Below are 13,312 nucleotides of genomic sequence, written 5' to 3'. Positions count from 1 at the left end.
CCATCCGCATCAACGTATCCACAAGGGACCTGGATGATACCGGGAAGTATTGGATCTCAGAGAGGTACTACGCAATGAATTCATTGAATGACAATTGCGAGTGTGAAGGTGACGTTGTATCCTCTGCGCACGGGATCATTCTCGAGAATGAAGTTGTCCCTGCTGCTTTCAAACTGCATGCGGAGCTTCTGCTCGTGCAGCCACTGGAGGGTCCTTTGATTGTGCCCCCATTTGCCACGGGCAGCGTTTGCATTCGGTTCACGGTGCGTGCTGGGCATTGTTCCACTGGTGTTGTCAATGCTGACTTGGTGCTGTGCGTGGCAGGGCGTTGTCGGTGGTGGTGCACTCGACGACTGCCGTGGTGGCTGCCAGGAGCCCCGCGACCGCGACGACATTGATGGCATGGAGATGCAGGATGGCGATGGGGACGGGAGGACGCTGGAGTCGCACTGGTTGCAGCGCCACGCGAAGGATGAGTGGATGGCACCGATTGGTTGTGCTGGCTGCCGCACGGAGCTGACGCTGGCCGCACCGGCTGACCTGGGCTGCATGAGGGTGAAGTGGGAGATGGCGGAGCCGATGCGCTGGTGGAGGAATTCGTGCTGTGCACTGCTGCAGAGGAAGTGCTCCGCACTGAAAATGAATGAATATTGCCACATGCTTTGCGCATTGGGCATTCATGCCAGACGCTGCACGTCGGACCGGTATTCCAGTGGTTGGTGTGTAGACGAATTATCCATGAAGGGTCAGCAAAACGCCCGATGGACAGTTGCCCCATCATTGGTCCCGCACTGGATGTGAGAAATGCTGCCGCTGTTATTTGGAGGGGAGAATGTTTGTCTGCGGTGCCTGGGGACAAGCCCTCTTCGTGGTGTCTGGACACGCTTTCCAACAACACGACGGATGCGAGGGACCCGGAAGAAACATACATCTCGGTGCTGCCTTGCATGCGGCATTGCGGTGCCTCGGCATGCGGGTGCGTCTGAGAGTGACTGAAAAGGGCAACGCCCGTTGGGCCCCATGCACGGCCGAGGCGACGATTGCGTGGGTTGCTCCGCCCTACGATGAGGGAAAAGCTATTTTCCGTGACCACGCGCAGGTGTGCACGATATCCGCCACCAGCGGCAGCCTGCTTCCATTAGTTTCGTGCGGTGGCGATGTGGGAGAGGGTGTGGAGCAGGACGGTTTCACCGACATCTACTGAACAAGCTTTGCTACGGGCATCCGTCCCCGATCCAGAGAGCATTGGGACCGGCCATTGCACACCACCGAAGTATGTGGACACGGCTGCTCCCCAGAAGCATCCGTCACCAGAGGAGAGGGAATTCGCCTCAGGTGCCACGACGGCAACGGTGTGCTCTTGCCCAGCGACACCGCGGGTGCGCCGCAGGAGGTGGAGAGGAAGAGCGATGTTCCGGACATCGACGATGTGGCCGCCGATGGTGTGACGTCTGTCGTGGGACAATCATTAGGAGATGAGGCCGCCAGCGACAAGGCCGGTGGCGGTGCCACAGCCACGGGACCCAAGGGCCCTGATGCCGCTGATGACGCGCAGGGCGCCGTGGACCCTCCGCCGAGGGAGGATGATGCGGCGGTGGTGTGCGGGGGTTGGGAGGCAGACATGGAGGACGCCCCGCCTCCTATCCACGGCAGTAACAGTGCGGCTGCTGATTGTCCTTTTCCGCTGATTCTTCTGCTTGCCGCTGCCGCCGCGGCGCCAACACTCAGCAGTGGGTGCAAGAGAGAAAGGCCTATATCAACTGGCATGTTCCTGTCAGTGTATACATACACTCTGCTTGTCTGTATACTTTGTACCAGGGACATGCTGTATGCACTCTCCCTCTTTTGTCGGTCGCTGATGTGGCGGCACCACGCGTGTATTATGGGTTGGGATAAGAAATTGTTTGACTTCTTCTGGAGGATACTGTGGGGTGTTTGTGTGCGTGTACGAGGGATCTGCGTGGTTTTGATTTCCCTATTTTTGTTTACCTGCTTTGGCATTGTGTAATGATACTTCCTTCTCCATTATGTGTGTTCTGAAGTGTTGCTAGGGCACCGGGAGTGGACGCCTGTGGACGCACGCCGTGAATTATGCGCTACATTGGTGGGAGGGGAGACTGACATAACTGGCGGGATTCAGTAAGGCGCATTTTGCCACGGACCCTGCAGCTGCAGCAGCCTGAGTGGCGCTTTGCATATGGACGTGTGGATTGTTTCTCTCTTGTGAAGTTTTCTTACTGCGTGTCATTCTCCGCTCGGTTACCGTGCCCGTGGCAGCAGCGGCGGCATCAAAAGAGCTGTGTGCGTGGAGAGTCCTTGATTGAGTGCCTGTCTTACTTCTCTGTTCTGTTGATTGATTGTACCGTGTGCGGGCCAAACGGTTGGCATGACGTTCTTCTGACGGCGGGGTCCACGTGACATGAAGTTGCGTCGCGTGCTTTGTTGCGGGTGTGTGATTTCAGCAACGGTTTTTGGGCGTTTGACTGTTGGGTCGTTGAGGGCGGCGTGGCGACGGGTGTGGATGGACCCGATTGTGTGCCGTGGCTGTTCGTGCGGGGGAGTCGCGGGAAGGAGGAGGGCAGCGGAGCGATGGACTCACGAGGAGTGCGGTAGCGTGCAGCCATGAAGATTGGCGACAGGGAACTCGCTGCCGCTGTGAGTTGCCGTGTGTGGTGTTTGTTTCTGTTATTATTGCTTGCGTTGTTGGATTTGTGGCCGCTGTGGGGGAAGACTGTTTTTTGTTTCTTTTTCACGCCGTTTTGGGATCCTTTTCTGCACCGGCATCACTGTGTTCCTGCCGTACTGTTGCGCCCTCTTTCCCTTCCATTTTGGGGGCAGCTGCGGGTGGGTTTTACATGCCGTGGAGTTGTGTGCCGTGCTGTCCGGTGTTTCATTGTTGCCTGTTCTTCCTGCGTGCACGCGTCCCCCATGCTCATGGCAACAACCCTCATGCAAACGCTACTCCTCCTTTTCCATGCTGCTGATGTGTGTGTGCTCTTCTCATCCTCCTCTCTTTGTCCCTCCCTAGACTGGATTTGCAGCCGTGATGATGATGATGGCTGGCCGTGTGCTGCTGGTGTGTGCCCTCTGCGTGCTGTGGTGCGGTGCCGGCGGCTGTGCTGAAGGAGAGGATGCGGAAGATGATGGTTTTATGAGTGGTGGTAAAGGTTTGCCAAGAAATCCGGAAAATGTGATCTCAGCACCAGAGGCTTTAGGCGCACCAAAGCCACATTCAGGAGTGAGAGAAGAAGAATCTCTCATACCTGAAGAAGTGCCTCCGCAAACTACTGAAGAAATTTCTGAAGATGATGCCGAAGACGAAGAAGAAAACTCTTCTGAAGAAGAGGCTAAAGGTGGTAAAATAAATGACAGTACCAAAAGGATGAAGGACGAAGAGAAAAAAGAGACGCCCGAAGAGGAGCCCCTACCAGTAAAGAACTCGCATTCACCTCAAGTACAGGAGGAATTGAAAGAAAAAGATAACACGGAACCCAAGACACGCAATGAGAATAAAAAAGAGGAAGGACCACCACCACCAGTATCAACAGCACAACCAACAACATTGGCAACAACACAAACACCGGAAATAAAACTGCCCGGACGAAAAACACCCCACGAAGATCCAGAAGGAGACGCAAGCCAAAAAGGATTAAAAGATGCACCGACCTTGACACATCAAAAGAATGAAAGCTCATTGTCACAAGCAGAAAAGACGGCCGAACCACCGGAAGATCCCTCACAGGATATTGTGGCAGAGCAAAAAGGTCAAGCCACAGCCACAGAGAATTTGACGGAGAATGCACCTGCCACCAATCAAGCAGAAACAACAGCATCATCCAACTCTACAAGTGGCAGTGGTGAAACCCGGATTACGGCGGATGAGAATACTGCCAATGCTCAGCGGCCCAACCCGAATGAATCACATGATGATCTTGAAGGTAGTGATACCCACCCAGCTCCCACGGCCAGTGAGGCAGCACCACAAACAGCAATAAAAACCGCCACCGCTCACAAAAATGGTACGGCGACGCCTGGCGACAGTGACGGCAGCACCGCGGTCTCCCACACCACCTCCCCTCTTTTGCTTCTTCTTGTTGTTTTTGCTTGTGCGGCTGCGGTGGCCGCGTGAGAGTGAGGGAGAGAGAGCCATGCACCGCCCGCACACACACTCTTCCTTCTCTCTCTGTGTGTGTCCCCTTGCATGGACTCTCGCCCTCACCTCGCCCCACGAGGCACACACATAATGTGCCCATTGTATATATGCATGCACACCCATGCAGCCCGCTGGTGCTCTCTTTTGCACGACACGCACCGCTGCCGTTCTGCCTGGCCGCATGGGCGGAGCACCGTAACTGTTTTTGTTTTTTTTCCATTGCATTGAGTGGGCGACCTCTCTCTCCCTGTGTGTGTGTGTTTTGCTTTACGGGAGCAATGAGAGTGTGTGCGCTGGTCGTCCCACGCTTCGGCTTTTTTTCCCTTTATTGTTTTCTTTGTGTTGTGGTTAAGTGCACCCATTCCGCAGCTGCGTGTGTGTGTGATGATATGAGTAATTTGCGTGTGTGCTATCTGCCTCTCTCTGCCGTTTCTTTCTTTGGACTCTCTTGTGGCGCACAGCTGCTCTGCAAATATAGGCACTGACAAGCACACAATTATACCCACGCCATTTTCCACAAGATTTTGGCTGCGGCGGCTCTTGCGAGGAGGCATGACGGGAGCCTGCGATTTGTTTTGTTACCGTGCTGCGAGCGTGATTTTCTTGGCGTGCTGTCATGGATGGCGTGACATTGACGTTGCCTGGGAGGAGTGCGGATTGCTTCCCGCCCAGCAGCTGCACGTGCTGCCGAAGTGTTCCTCTCGCTGTTCTTACGCCGACGGAGAATTCCCCGGATGTGCGGGGTAATGTGCGCCAGCAGCGGGTGCGATGGAGGGACAAGAATTAAACGACGGGCGGCAGCGTGTCGGTGCTGCGAAGGGCGGTTGCGCTCTTTTGCCTCCCTCTGGTTGATTTGTGTGTGGGCGTTGCTCGGTGTGTGCTGACGCGTGACGGATAACACACCCGCCGTGACTCCTGCTGGTGGTGGCAGTCGCTGTGTGTTCCCGGTGCACTGCTCTTCCTTCTCGTTCCGTGTGTCTGTGTGCGTGAGTTTTTGTTGTTGGGAGTGACTGCGGCGGGGATGATGGTGCCGCTCACTATGGATGCTGGCGGTGCTTATTCTTTCATCCATATTTATTAGCCTATTTCTCTTTATTTCTTTCACTCTCTTACTCATGAAGAAAGCAAACAAACACTAAACGCTACTGTGAAATTTGAAGGCACGGAAAGGACCAACAGCACACACACCGCCCACACACACATATTTATATGCTCTCACGTGTTGCTGCAGTGATGGCACCCCGCACACACAACCGTCGCTGCGTGACCGGATCCAGCGGAAGGAGGAGGGAAGGAAGAGAGAGTGAGCGGCGGAGGCCCCACATGTCCCGGCGTGTGTTTACTTCCGCGGTGCTCCTCCTCCTCGTCGTGATGATGTGCTGCGGCACTGGTGGAGCTGCACACGCGGAGGAGGATCAATTATCTGATCCAAAGTTTGAATGGAAGGGCATCAATAATGATAGGGAAACTGTGGAATCGTTGAGCGTTCCCGGCCTATTGAAAGTGGGGAGTGATGTGTTTGCCGTTGCCGAGGCGCAGTGCAAGGATGAGCAAGGCAATGCCTTTACTGGAGTTGCGTCCCAACTTCTCACGAACACAGCGGATAAAGAAAAGGAGGAGGTGCTGGAGGAAGCCAAAAAGGATACTCAAGTTCTGGAGAAAGGTGGTTCGGAAGGGAAGAAGAGAGTAGATGTGAGCCGACCAACAACAGTTGTGAAAGGAAGTGATATTTACATGCTGGTTGGAAAATACGGCGGTGAAGGTGAGGCTGCTTGTCAGGGTGCATCTGACGCGGCTCCTTGGGGACTATTGCTTCTGAAAGGAAACGTCAGTGATGGGGAAAGTGTAAAAAGAATTCTTTGGAAAAATACCTACGGTCTTCCGTGCATTTTTACTGTCGACCAACACAAATCCTTGACACGGCTGATTGGCGGCGGTGGATCGGGTCTTAAGATGAAGGACGGTACGTTTCTGTTCCCGTGGAAGGCACGAAGGATGGAAAGACCGTTTCGCTGGTCCTATACTTGCAGGATACTACGAGTTGGACGCTGTCGAAGGGGATTTCTGCCGATGGCTGCGGTGATCCCTCCGTCGTAGAATGGAAGGGAAAACTCATGATGATGACTGCGTGTGATGATGGCCGCCGCAGGGTGTACGAGTCCGGTGACAAGGGGGATTCGTGGACGGAGGCACTCGGGACACTCTCGCGCGTGTGGGGCAACAAACACGAGGGACATGTGAAGGGCGCTAGAAGCGGGTTCATCACAGCGACGATTGAGAAAAGGGACGTGATGCTCGTTACTCTGCCGGTGTATTCCAAGGAGGAAGACAATTCAAAAGGCATACTTCATCTTTGGCTGACGGACAATACGCACATTGTTGATATTGGACCGGTATCCGCGAAGGGTGAGGACGCTGCCGCCAGCTCCCTGTTGTACAAAAGCGGATATCAAGGAAATAAAGAGGAGTTGATTGCACTGTACGAGAAGAAGAAAGACGATGCGGAAAAACCATCACTCGGTATGGTCTCTGTGCGTCTGACTGAGCAGCTGGAGCGAGTGAAGGAGGTGCTGGCGACCTGGAAGAAAGTGGACGGAAGTGTCTCCAAGCTGTGCCCCTCTGAGGGTGCTGTGCAGGTTACCTCAACTGACGATGCCTGCAGCGGTGGTAAGATCACGGATGGGCTGGTTGGCTTTTTGTCCGGCAACTTCTCTAATGACACATGGAAGGACGAGTACCTCGGAGTGAACGCCACGGTAACTGGAGCTTCAACAGAGGCAAAATTGCATGCCGGCGGCGTGAGGTTCACAGGGCGTGGTTCGTGGGCGGAGTGGCCTGTTGGCAAGCAGGGGGAGAATCAGCTGTACCACTTTGCGAACTACAACTTCACTCTTGTGGCGACGGTGACCATAGACGGTGAGCCGAAAGGAGATACACTTCCATTGATGGGTGCGAAGACTAATGACAGTGAGAAAACAGTACTCCTGGGACTGTCATACAAAAAAGAAGGGAATTGGGCAGTGCTTTGCAGTGGCCAAACATCAGAGAAGCTCGGCAGCACTTGGGAGCCACAGACAACTTACCAAGTGGCCATTGTACTAAAGAACAGCAACCAGGGCTCCGCGTACGTCGATGGTAAAAGTGTCGGAGATGAGTCATGTGTATTGAAAATTGCGGATTCGAAGGAGATCTCACACTTCTACATTGGAGGGGACGGAAGCGGCGCAGGGAGCCAAGCCGACGTGTCTGTGACTGTGAGGAACGTCCTGCTGTACAACCGCCCGTTGAGTTCCGCAGAGATTACCGCGCTTGCCAAAAATAAAATTACTATTCCGAAGCCGGAAGGTCCGACGACATTGGTGGACACTCAATCACCAGCGGTAAGTGCACCAGATGCGCAGCTAGCCCTGCCCCGACCTAATTCTGCCGGGCAACTGCCATTGGAGGAGGAACCGTTGAAGGCGAATATTGGTGCTGGAGGTGTATCCAGTGCAGCTTCCGTTACTACTCCTTCAGCAGATGCAAACACTCCTGCCTCTAATGGCGAGGGGAAAGTTGAACCTGCAGTGAAAAAGGAGATGAGCGTGAACTCTGGTGAGGATTGGGAGAAGGCGGAAGGAACGGATGCGCAGAAGGAAGAGGTACACTCACAGGTCAGGGAAGTAAATGCTGCGGCACTCAGCAGCAGCCTCGGAAATTTGTCGCAGGGGAATAACAGCGATGGCGGCACCATGCGTAGGAGCGGACTGCTGTCGTTCCTCCTTCTTCTGTTGGGACTGTGGGGATTTGCGGCTCTGTGAGGAGTGACTGGCTGCCGCGTGGAACAGTTGCGCCCTCCCTTGCACAGAATTACTTCCCCGATAACTAATATCTCTGATACTTTTAATTTTTTGTGTGTATTTGAGCGTATCTTAAATTTATTTTCCTGTTTTTGGATTTCTTGTTTTAAAATTCATTTTTTTTTTAACCTAACTCCCACATCCCTTTTTTTTTTTTTTTTTACTTTTGGGGGCAATCACTATGGACGCTTTTTTCTCTTCTACTCTTCCCTTTTTTAATTGTTTGTTGCTGCACTCTTCCTGCGAGGGGTGCCGTGTGTTTCCGCCCAACTGCTCCACTCGCACACCCACCGACACGCTCATGACGACGGCCCTGTGCGCCTCGCCTGCTGCACGCATGAGGAGGGCCGCGACGAACGGCGCGCTGAGGGGGCCGTGACGTGTGGGCGTGCGACGAGGGCCTGTGGGGCGGAGCACACATTTCTTCCCTCTTGTTTTGCTTTCTTGCGGCCAGGGCGGGCAGACACCCGCAGCGCCACACACACAGCCACACCCTGCCGCCGTGTTTTTAAGATTTCTTTTCTTTTGCTGCGCTCACTCTCCCGATGGAGTGACGCGACCGCCATCATGTCTGCGTGCTTCTCTCGGTTCCCACACACACGGGCGACTGTGCTCTGCGGGCCGCACTCACGCGCCGATGGGAGGGCTGAGGGGAGCAGCAACACGCCGATGACCCCATGAAATATAAACGATGTGCGGACACACAGAGGGTCGGACGGTTGAAGGATATTTAAATATCTTTTAATTTTATTTTCGGACAAAATATATGCAGACGGTTTGGTGTGGCCACACGGCAGCCGGCTGCTTTTTTAAATTTGTGTGGAACAGTAATGGACGATTTCTTTTTTATTTGTAATTATTTTGTGTGATGGGGTTTGTGTAAGATGAAGGGGAAAGCTTTTTTGTTTTAAATAATTTTTTTAATGAATTGCCGCTGCTTGGGCTGCGGTGGAATCGTGAGTTTGAGCGGTGTTCTTCTTGTTGCTTCCGCCATGCACCTCCGCTGTACATTTTTTTGTGCGTCTCTCCACATACTCTGCTCCTGTTTTTTCTACTTCTTTGCTTTGTGTTTCTGCAGGCACACACAACCACACACACAAGATGCACATTGCAGTGGATTTGAATGCTTCTTTTGCAGTGCATGCTGGCAGTTGCGTGTGGCGGCTGTTGTCTTCTTTCGTGGCCATGAGGAGAAGGAGTGCGCAGCCCGAGTCTTTTCTTCTGCGGGTGTGGAGCACCGCGTGCGGCCGCGTTGAGTTGGGCTCCGCATCCCATTGAGGGCGGGATGGCTGGAAGTTTTTTTGCCGCGTCATGGATGGATGAGGGTCCACCGGCAGTTGTGGCTGGTGTGGTGGGTGCTCGCTCCGTGTGCGTTGTGTGGTGGCCGCGGGGTTTTGGCCATTTCCCGTTGGCTGTGGAGATGAGCTGGATGGAGATGGAGGTGGATATCTTCTCCTCCTGCATGGTGGGTGGCTGCTGGCGTTGTGTGCCTTCCTTGCGTGCATGCCGTCTCGTGGTGCGTGAACTGTGCGGCTGGGCCTGCTGCCTTCTCCTCATGTTGTCTGCTCTCTCGCTGTATCCGCTGTGCCCCGTCCATCTCCCTCTTGCATTCTTTTTCTTCTGTCTCACCGATCAGCTGACTGGCTCCAGCGGCTCCACTACGGGTGATGATGACTGTGATAACGACGGTGCGGCGCCGTGTTGGTCCTTGCGCTCTTGTGCTGCTGCTGCTCGTCCGTGAGCGTGACGGTTGCTGGGAGTCCTGGACATGTATCTGGTGGTGCGGATGCGGTGGTTGTGCCGGTGGATGTGTCGTGTGCTTCGAGTGACGGCGGCCTGAGCCATTGCGTGCATGTGCGTGTGTGGGCGTGGAAGAAGTGTTCTGCTGCCGGTGCTGAGGCTCAGCGTGAGAATTATACTTTCAATGGCTTTGGTGTGCGCATGCATGGCAGGAATGGTGAGCTGGGCGCTGTGTGCCATGTGGCCAATGCGGTGCACACATGTAGCAACTGTGCTGCCAGCTGTGCAAGGAAGGAGGAAGGGGCCACCGTTGCCTTCACGATGAATGTGACGACGCATAAATACGCCGGCCCTTATGAATTGTGGTGGGGTCAATTTCCCCCGATGGAACCATCCATTAGCCTGCACGGAGCAGCGATGCTGACCGGACGGCAACTGACAGATGCCGCCACCCCGTGAAGGGAAGGATGACACAAAATCTGGTGGGACAACTGCGCCGCAAGTTAATGCTGAGCCGTCACGTCAGAACGAGGATTGGCGACAGTCTGCGGCGGCTGACGGACACAACACCGTCGATCCGAGTCCCGCATCCAACACGGCGACCAACACGTCCGAGACGAGGCCTGAGTTTGCCAGCAATCCGATCGAAGTGATGGTCCCGAATGCATCCATGAAGAGGCCTTCCTTTGCCAACGGTCCGAGAATATTAGTGGCGTCGAATGCATCCGGGATCATGTCTGTCACTTGTGGCGGCAGGGAACACATTGCTGCGGATAACACGGACGAGGTGAGTGAGCACGACGCCACTGGACACAAATCTCTCTTTTTAGAAAACGGCGTTGCAGGCAGTGGATTTGTTGCTGAGGGTGATGCGGGTGGATTGACCCAACGCAATGCCTCTGGACACGAGTACAAACCCCAATTACGAGAATTCACCGCGCAGTATTCTGTCAGCGGTGTGAGTCCCGACGACTGCTTTGCCCTCGCAACGACGCGAAATTGACACTGCGCGAGTTAACTGTTGACGGCACTGTGCGTGTGTGTGTGTATTGGGCGTTGCTACTTCTTCTGGGATTGTGTGGAGTTGTGGCGGTATTGTGAGCCGAAGAGTGTGGAATTGCGGCTCCTCACGGAGAACTTGTGCCGCGTTCTTTGCGTGTTTCCTTTTATTATTTACATTTTACTGTTTGTTTTTCTGTTGTTTTCCTCGAATGATAAATATCTTTGCTGTTCCTTTATTCAATGGTCGGTTTCTGCACACTGCCATGTGTGACGCGTTTCCCCCTCTTGTTTTTGTTGCCCACACGCGGTGCCGGCCTCATTGCAGTGCGTCCCACGGACTGCACGAAAGGAGGATTGGAGAGACAGGCCACATGCCGCGATGAAGTGTGAAGAGAGTTGTGTGGACTCATCGAACAGGACGATCCTTTTTTATTTAATTTACTTTTTCGGTGCGGGCGTTATGTATACACAGACACACAAATGGTCGTTTTATTGTGCCGTATGGCACATGAAATGAAAGTCGTGCCTGATCGATGTTTCATATTTTTCTTTTACTTTTTGGGAGTCCTGCCGGACCCTCAACTCTGTTTTTTTTTTTTTTCTAAAACTTCTGGTTTGCAAGCGGTGTTCGAGTTCTGCAATCGCACTGATTCCCTCTGCCTCGACGTGCGTGTTGCTGGGGTGCTGCCACTTGTTGCTGGGCTGCTATCATTTGTTATTGTGTGTGACGTGGCTGTGTGACTTGTCTCTCTCTTTTTTTCATTGCTTTCACTCTGCGTTGACGGGGCGTTAGTTTGTGCTGAAGGCTACACGCAAGTGACAGGAGTGATGGCGATGATGATGACTGGCCGTGTGCTGCTGGTGTGTGCCCTCTGCGTGCTGTGGTGCGGTGCTGCGGTGGTGGGGTCGGTGGCGAATGATGTTGTCGATGGCGGAGTAAAGGAGGGTCCATTGGGAGGTTCACGGTCTGATTCTGGAGACGAAAAAGCAGGAAAACCGGAATTATCGAAGTCAGTCGATGAGGGCTTAGGGTCCGCGGGTCACTCGTTGGATACACGATCAGGCACTAACGTCAGTGAGCAAGGGAACCTGGTCAACGAACCACCAACAGAGAACGTTGGGAAGGAAGGAGTAGAAGGAGAAGCCCTCGGAGCACAACGCAATGAAGTACATGCACAGCAAGTAGAAGCGGAAGGCGAAGAACTAGCGGTGAAACAGAAATCTCAAACAAAGGATAAAGTAACAGTACCACAATCACTACCACCGACGCCAGCACTAATGCAAGGATCACAGAGAACGCCACGACAACCAAAAGAAAACTCAAAAAAATCAACAGGGCAGCCACCAAAGCTACAAGTACCACCAGCAAAATCGCCATCACAGGCATCTGATCTCGGTGAAGCCGATGCTGGTCCCGTTGGAATTGAAGGCACCGGTCGAAATGTTATTGGTGGCAGTCGTGATAAAAATAAAGATCCTAAAGGAAGAGAAGGTCATATTTCCGGGCCACCTTCCGGTGGTGCTTCATCTACCATTTCCAACAATGGAGACGCTTCACAGATGAATGGCGGTGCACCATCCACTCAGGACACGAAATCTTTAAAAAACAATGAGCAGTCAGGGCCAACAGCATCTTCAGGGAACGCACCACTCAACAGGGAGACACCGGAGACTTCAACACCCGATGCAAAACAGCACTCCTCTGAAACACAAGAAAATGAAACGAGTCAAGTTGCTGATGGGGATGCAAATTACAGCACCGCGGGGCAAAGTGCCGTGGGGACGAAAGGCTCTTCCGGCGTATCGACTACCGCCAGCAACGCACCAACAACACCACAACCACAACTGCCAGCACCTCCAGTACCACCCACAGCGACAGTAACGGGAGCGCCGGCAGAAAAACCAACTGCAGAACGATCACCACCACCGGCAGATTCAACAACAGGAGGAAACCTAGCAGCAACAACTACAGCCCCAACGAATGATACTACGACGAAGCCTGGCGACAGCGACAGCAACACCGCGGTCTCCCACACCACCTCCCCTCTTTTGCTTCTTCTTGTTGTTGTTGCGTGTGCGGCTGCTGCTGCGGTGGTGGCCGCGTGAGAGTGAGGGAGAGAGAGCCGTGCCCCGCCCGCACACACACTCGTCCTTCACTCTCTGTGTGTGTGTCCCCTTGCATGGACTCTCGCCCTCACCTCACCCCACGAGGCACACACATAATGTGCCCATTGTACGTACGCATGCACACCCATGCAGGCCCGTTGGTGCACTCTTTTGCACGACACGCACCGCTGCCGTCCTGCCTGGCTGCATGGGCGGAGCACCGTAACTGTTTCTGTTTTGTTTCCATTGAATTGAGTGGGCGACCTCTCTCTCTCTCCCTCTGTGTGTGTGTTTTGCTTTACGGGAGCAATGAGTGTGTGTGCGCTGGTCGTCCCACAATTTTTTTTGTTTTTTCATTGTTGTAATTGTGTTGTGGTTGAGTCCGCCTTTGTCGCGCGTTTTTGATTGGCATTTTGCTTTGACTTTGGAGACGTGAACCTTTTTTTGTTTCATATTGTTTCTGTTCTTCTGT

The 13,312-nt window shown here is 53.7% G+C and overlaps 3 protein-coding genes and 2 pseudogenes across 3 annotated transcripts, besides 11 other annotated features; all 5 read left to right on the top strand.

Annotated features, from left to right (window-relative positions):
• Positions 1-3,114: part of a sequence feature (areas not merged during assembly with more than two copies in the genome that could not be assigned to a particular haplotype) that runs on past the window's edge.
• On the top strand, positions 388-702 carry Tc00.1047053511255.145 (annotated as a pseudogene).
• Tc00.1047053511255.130 (mucin-associated surface protein (MASP), putative) lies at positions 3,047-4,129 on the top strand (the record flags this gene model as incomplete). The annotated part of the gene is made up of 1 exon (XM_816582.1): positions 3,047-4,129. One exon carries the CDS (start codon positions 3,047-3,049, stop codon positions 4,127-4,129), a length of 1,083 nt encoding a protein of 360 aa, XP_821675.1.
• Positions 3,115-3,346: a sequence feature (haploid, non-Esmeraldo-like haplotype).
• Positions 3,347-3,465: a sequence feature (areas merged during assembly that could not be assigned to a particular haplotype. This can correspond to areas where the two haplotypes were merged or to regions with more than two copies in the genome that were merged during assembly.).
• Positions 3,466-3,485: a sequence feature (haploid, non-Esmeraldo-like haplotype).
• Positions 3,486-3,722: a sequence feature (areas not merged during assembly with more than two copies in the genome that could not be assigned to a particular haplotype).
• Positions 3,723-4,625: a sequence feature (haploid, Esmeraldo-like haplotype).
• Positions 4,626-4,649: a sequence feature (areas merged during assembly that could not be assigned to a particular haplotype. This can correspond to areas where the two haplotypes were merged or to regions with more than two copies in the genome that were merged during assembly.).
• Positions 4,650-4,864: a sequence feature (haploid, non-Esmeraldo-like haplotype).
• Positions 4,865-13,312: part of a sequence feature (areas not merged during assembly with more than two copies in the genome that could not be assigned to a particular haplotype) that runs on past the window's edge.
• Positions 5,362-7,953, top strand: Tc00.1047053511255.110 (annotated as a pseudogene).
• Positions 8,719-8,746: a sequence feature (AT_rich).
• Tc00.1047053511255.90 (uncharacterized protein) lies at positions 10,175-10,735 on the top strand (the record flags this gene model as incomplete). The annotated part of the gene is made up of 1 exon (XM_816581.1): positions 10,175-10,735. The coding sequence occupies one exon, from the start codon at positions 10,175-10,177 to the stop codon at positions 10,733-10,735; it is 561 nt and encodes a 186-aa protein (XP_821674.1).
• Positions 11,563-12,840, top strand: Tc00.1047053511255.80 (mucin-associated surface protein (MASP), putative; the record flags this gene model as incomplete). The annotated part of the gene is made up of 1 exon (XM_816580.1): positions 11,563-12,840. One exon carries the CDS (start codon positions 11,563-11,565, stop codon positions 12,838-12,840), a length of 1,278 nt encoding a protein of 425 aa, XP_821673.1.
• Positions 12,541-12,602: a microsatellite.

This window comes from Trypanosoma cruzi, genomic scaffold (assembly GCF_000209065.1).
Source record: "Trypanosoma cruzi strain CL Brener 1047053517083 genomic scaffold, whole genome shotgun sequence".
Taxonomy (NCBI): Eukaryota; Euglenozoa; class Kinetoplastea; order Trypanosomatida; family Trypanosomatidae; genus Trypanosoma; species Trypanosoma cruzi.
The sequence above is the reverse complement of the archived record's forward strand: the minus strand, read 5'-3'. Positions and strand labels throughout refer to the sequence as shown.